A 4,588-nucleotide genomic window follows, 5' to 3' on the forward strand; every position below is an offset into this window, starting at 1 on the left:
TGGTCGCCTTTGTGGAAAATCTTTTAAGTATCAATATGTTAGATATGACTCGATTGGTGAAAGTGAAGTAGTATTTCTCTTCGAAAAAACACTTTTTTTTTTACCATTATTAAAAAAAGAAAAGTTTTTTATAAAATTAAAAGTTCATTTTGCACAAAACCATTTTTGAGCGAGGTATAAGTTCACTTTCATGTAACGTAAGAGAACTAGTTATCATAATATCCATAAATCACTAATTAATAATCACAAGCCAGAGGTACAACATAATCAATAGATATTAGTTTATAGTAACAGAATACTTCCCAGTTTTAATGAGAAACCACACATGCATGAATACTTTTAGTTTTGTTACAGGAGATACCACACACGAATACTTCCTACAATTAAACACACAACAACCACGATGAAGAAAGTTTTTTGGGGTAGGCTTTAATGAGAAACCACATAAATATGCAAACATATGCAACTTCTTATTCATGCTCTTCTAATCATTGATATGGTCACGTTAACAAATTCGGTTTTCTCCTTAGACATTCGTTCAGTTAAGATTTGTTGATACCGGCTAAAAACCTCTTCAATGATTGCTTCTCCAAAGTGACTAACCAACAAAGGTTCTGCTACGGCCCTCATGCACTTTGTAACGTTGTACCCTCCATTACTGAGTGATTTAGACAAACCACATTCAGAATCAAAAGCATTCCCGTTATCGTAGGCATTCCAAGGTACTACCGTTACCTCCAGACTAGTAATGCTAAATGAACCTTCCTTTTGAACCTCAAATTTCACTTCAGATGGGGATGGCGTGTATTGAGGGATGTTGAAAGTATCCATTTGCTCTTCTTTTATGATTCCCTATAGGACCAGGAAAAAGTTTCAGGTATTTCTCTTTGGGAAAATTTAACCATAAGTCTCAACGAAGAATTCTACTTTCTATAAATTAGTATTATTTATAGTTCAAAAAGATTTTTTTTTTCTTTCAAACAATATATTTTTCAATATTTTTTCTCTTTAATTTGATATTCTCAAGATTTTTTTTTTCTCAACTGTTTCTTTGGTGTGAATTAAAAATAATTCATACTATAACATATATATTATCCAATCATAGAATATTAGATAACTTATATTATCATATCAGACAATTCATTTAATCAAATTTAATAAATATTATCTTATAAATATTAAATTTATCTAATAAAAAAATATAATCTAATCATATCTAATAAATTGATCTCATAAATATATTTTCTTTAATATTAAAACAATTATATCTTTTATCAAGATTAAAACAAGTATATCTAATAAAAAATTAATTTAATTATATTTAATATAATTAATATGTAATTAAAAATATAATTAATCTTTTTACCTAATTGTAATGTAATTAGATTTAATATGATACTAAATATTTTAATATTAATTTATTAAATATATTTTATTACAAAAATATTACATAAGAAATAATATCATAAATTAAATTAATTGTTATAATGTTAAATTTTGTACGTAAATACATTTAAATAAATTACATAAAATTTATTTCTCATATTTGTTTTCTTTTATTATAATAAAAATTTAAAATACTTGTAATTACCTTGATTAAAACATATACATGTGTGATAATAATTAATTTGTTCAAATTTTAAGCATAACATATACTTGTTATAATTGTCTGAATTATATTTAAATGATTTTTATGAACTAAAAATAGAAAAAAAAATATCATTTATAATTTTTTCTATCAAATGCATAATATTTTTTTAACTTATTTACAATAAAAAAAATCAAGATAAAGATAAAATATGCATATTTCAAAATTTTATTACATCCAGTTATTGGTAAAAGATATATTTATTCTAAAGTTGGATAAAAGATAAATACAAGATCAATTTATTATATATAATTAGATCATATCATTTTATTAGATAATATTTAATTACAATTTATTAATTTAAAATTAATTAGATAATATTTTATTGAATTTGACTAAATAATATACGATGTAAGTCACATTACAATATATGATTAGATAATATATAATTCACACTATTGTAGTAATGGGCTACTTTTTATATGTGAGAGTTGCTTTTGCTCACTATTGTAGTAATTAAAAAAAAATTTCTTAGTCATCTTAAATTACAAGTCTTTTATCTTTATTTGAATATTTAATTTCTTAACCGCTCATTCGTTTTAATTTAAAAATAATTAAATATCACAATTGAAATTATTGTTATAAAGCTAAAATATAATTTATATATTAAAATATTTTTAAAAATTTTAATTTAATTTTAATATACTTAGATATTTAAAATATTTATTTATCATAAATTTTAATTATATAAACAAATATTTATTATGTAGAATATACAAATTAAAATAGTACTAATTATATTTAAAAAGGTAACTTAAAATTAGGATTTTTTAAAGCTATACAACAAATGATTGGTGTGGTCATACAACCTTCGATCTGGAATGTAAAATAAAATTGTTTGCATCTTGATTTTAAATATAAATAAATTTTAATTAATGAGAAATATGTGTATAATAAGTCAAAAACATTGGAAAGATAAGTATAATTTGCTCATAAATATATTTTTAGTTTTTATAATTTAATATTTTTTTATTTTTAGTTCATATAAATTATGTTTGTTTTAGTCCTTAAAGAACAATGAAATAAGTGTTATATAAATTTTTATAAGGACACAAATTAAAATAAACATAATTTATAAGGATTAAAAATTAAAATAAATAATTTTATGAGAATGAAAAACAAAAAAATACTAAATTACAATGACTAAAAGATATTTAAACATTTAAAATATTTATCATAAATTTTAATTTTAATATACTTATATATTTAAAATATTTATTTATTATTAATTTTAATTATATAAAAACAAATATTTATTATGTACAATGTACAAATTAAGATAGTACTAGTTGTATTTAAAAATATAAATTTAAATTAGGATCTTTTTAAAGTTATATAACACATGATTGTTGTGATTATACTTCATTCGATCAACAAAAAGATTTATTTTTATCTTAATTTTAAATATAAATAAATTTTAACCAATTTTATCTTATTTAATAAAATATTAAAATTATTTTCAAACTATTCTTCATTAACCATTTTTTCATAAGTACCTTCGAGACCATATCATTAAGAGCCATAGCCAAAAGTTCCCATATATAGCAACACTCTTTGCTAGATCGATCGTCGCTTCTTCTTCCCAAAAATGTCAGAACCATACGACCCCCTTCCACGATTTCTTCCGCTCGACACTTCAAAAACAACGAGAAATCCTTTTGATATTGCTCGTAATAAGCCTTAAGGACATTTAAGGAACTTGTGCTGGCCATGTAAATGTTGCCCTTATTGTTCTCTACACCATCAGGAACCTAATTAATAATCAATAAACACATAATTATTTTAATCTTGCATCTGTAATAAGTTTGTCACTCCTATAGAAAGGTGTGTTGCGCAGGATATCTATAGAAAGTTTATTTAATTTATTTCAATTTTTTACACAAAAAATTGATTTTATTGTGAGGAAAATATAATACTTTGTCACTCCTATAGGACTTGTAATAATAATCTGGTGCTATTGTATAGTTAACATAATATTCACTGAACACATAGATTAATTAACGTGAAATTATTACAGTCAAATGAATATTATGTGTGGTCTACAAAAAAAAATTAACAGAGAAATTATAGTATACCTTGGATAGCCACATAAGGCTGTACGAGGAATGAACAAAATGCAGACTTTTGGTTGGAAAGATCCTGCCATAAAAAGAACCTGGAACCCCATTGAAAAAACATGAACCAATTCCATGCCCAGCTTCTATTATTTCATTACACAGTTTCTCTTTGAAGCTGTCAAGGGACTTGAAGATGTTGTTGAAATCATTCCCGGGAAGATCGTTCATGTAGATCTGGTATTCTGGTGACTGATGATTCAGTTCTCGACAAAGCTTCTCCACCGATTTTATAGCTTCAGATATCACGAAGAAAGTGTTTGGTCCAGAAGAGCAACCCAAGTCCGCAACTGCAAGGCTTCTTGGGAGCATGCTGCGGTAGAGGCTGCTTATGGCTTCCTCTCTCATACCCTTTGTCAAACAAATCACCTTTTGCTGCAATATTCATTCATTCAGATCAGTTCCAACCAATAAATATCAAACTTTCTGCATAGCTCTTTGCTATTACTATCAAAGTTTCTTAACCTAGCTAGCAAAAATTAATTTGTCTAAACATATATATGAACATAAAATTAATTGCCAATTAATGAATGCAATGGAGAAAAAAAAAGTAGAAGATGATGAGATTTTACTTGTTATTAAACATGCATTTATACCTGAACTAAGGAATTGTTTGCATAGCTTGTTTCTCCCGAGCCTCCATTCATGTGCAGTACTTGTGTCACTTCCATTCTTGTTTCTCTTTTCTTCCTTTCACTCCTTTTCTAAGGTAGTTGATTTTTTATGCTTCTATTGATCAATGCAATCAAACACATATGACACTCCTATATATATATATATAGAAATACGGATACGTATAAATATTTTTTTTCTTGAAAAAACAAGA

The 4,588-nt window shown here is 24.7% G+C and overlaps 1 protein-coding gene across 1 annotated transcript; it reads right to left on the bottom strand.

Moving 5' to 3' along the window:
• Positions 1-256: 256 nt before the first annotated feature.
• Positions 257-4,497, bottom strand: LOC100815647 (S-adenosyl-L-methionine:benzoic acid/salicylic acid carboxyl methyltransferase 3). The gene is made up of 4 exons (XM_041016216.1): positions 4,359-4,497; positions 3,724-4,137; positions 3,145-3,399; positions 257-852 (listed from the first exon to the last, which is right to left on the bottom strand). Exons 1-4 carry the CDS (start codon positions 4,431-4,433, stop codon positions 475-477), a joined length of 1,122 nt encoding a protein of 373 aa, XP_040872150.1. The 5' UTR covers positions 4,434-4,497; the 3' UTR covers positions 257-474.
• Positions 4,498-4,588: the final 91 nt, after the last annotated feature.

Source organism: Glycine max, chromosome 1 (genome assembly GCF_000004515.6).
Source record: "Glycine max cultivar Williams 82 chromosome 1, Glycine_max_v4.0, whole genome shotgun sequence".
In the NCBI taxonomy this organism is placed as follows: domain Eukaryota; kingdom Viridiplantae; phylum Streptophyta; class Magnoliopsida; order Fabales; family Fabaceae; genus Glycine; species Glycine max.

Coding starts and splice junctions, on each gene's coding strand:
- LOC100815647 (XM_041016216.1), bottom strand. CDS start 4,433: ATGGAAGTGACACAAGTACTGCACATGAATGGAGGCTCGGGAGAAACA. Junction 4,138..4,358: donor CAAACAATTCCTTAGTTCAG/GTATAAATGCAT, acceptor TGAATATTGCAG/CAAAAGGTGATTTGTTTGAC. Junction 853..3,144: donor TTAATGATATGGTCTCGAAG/GTACTTATGAAA, acceptor CTGGTCCTATAG/GGAATCATAAAAGAAGAGCA.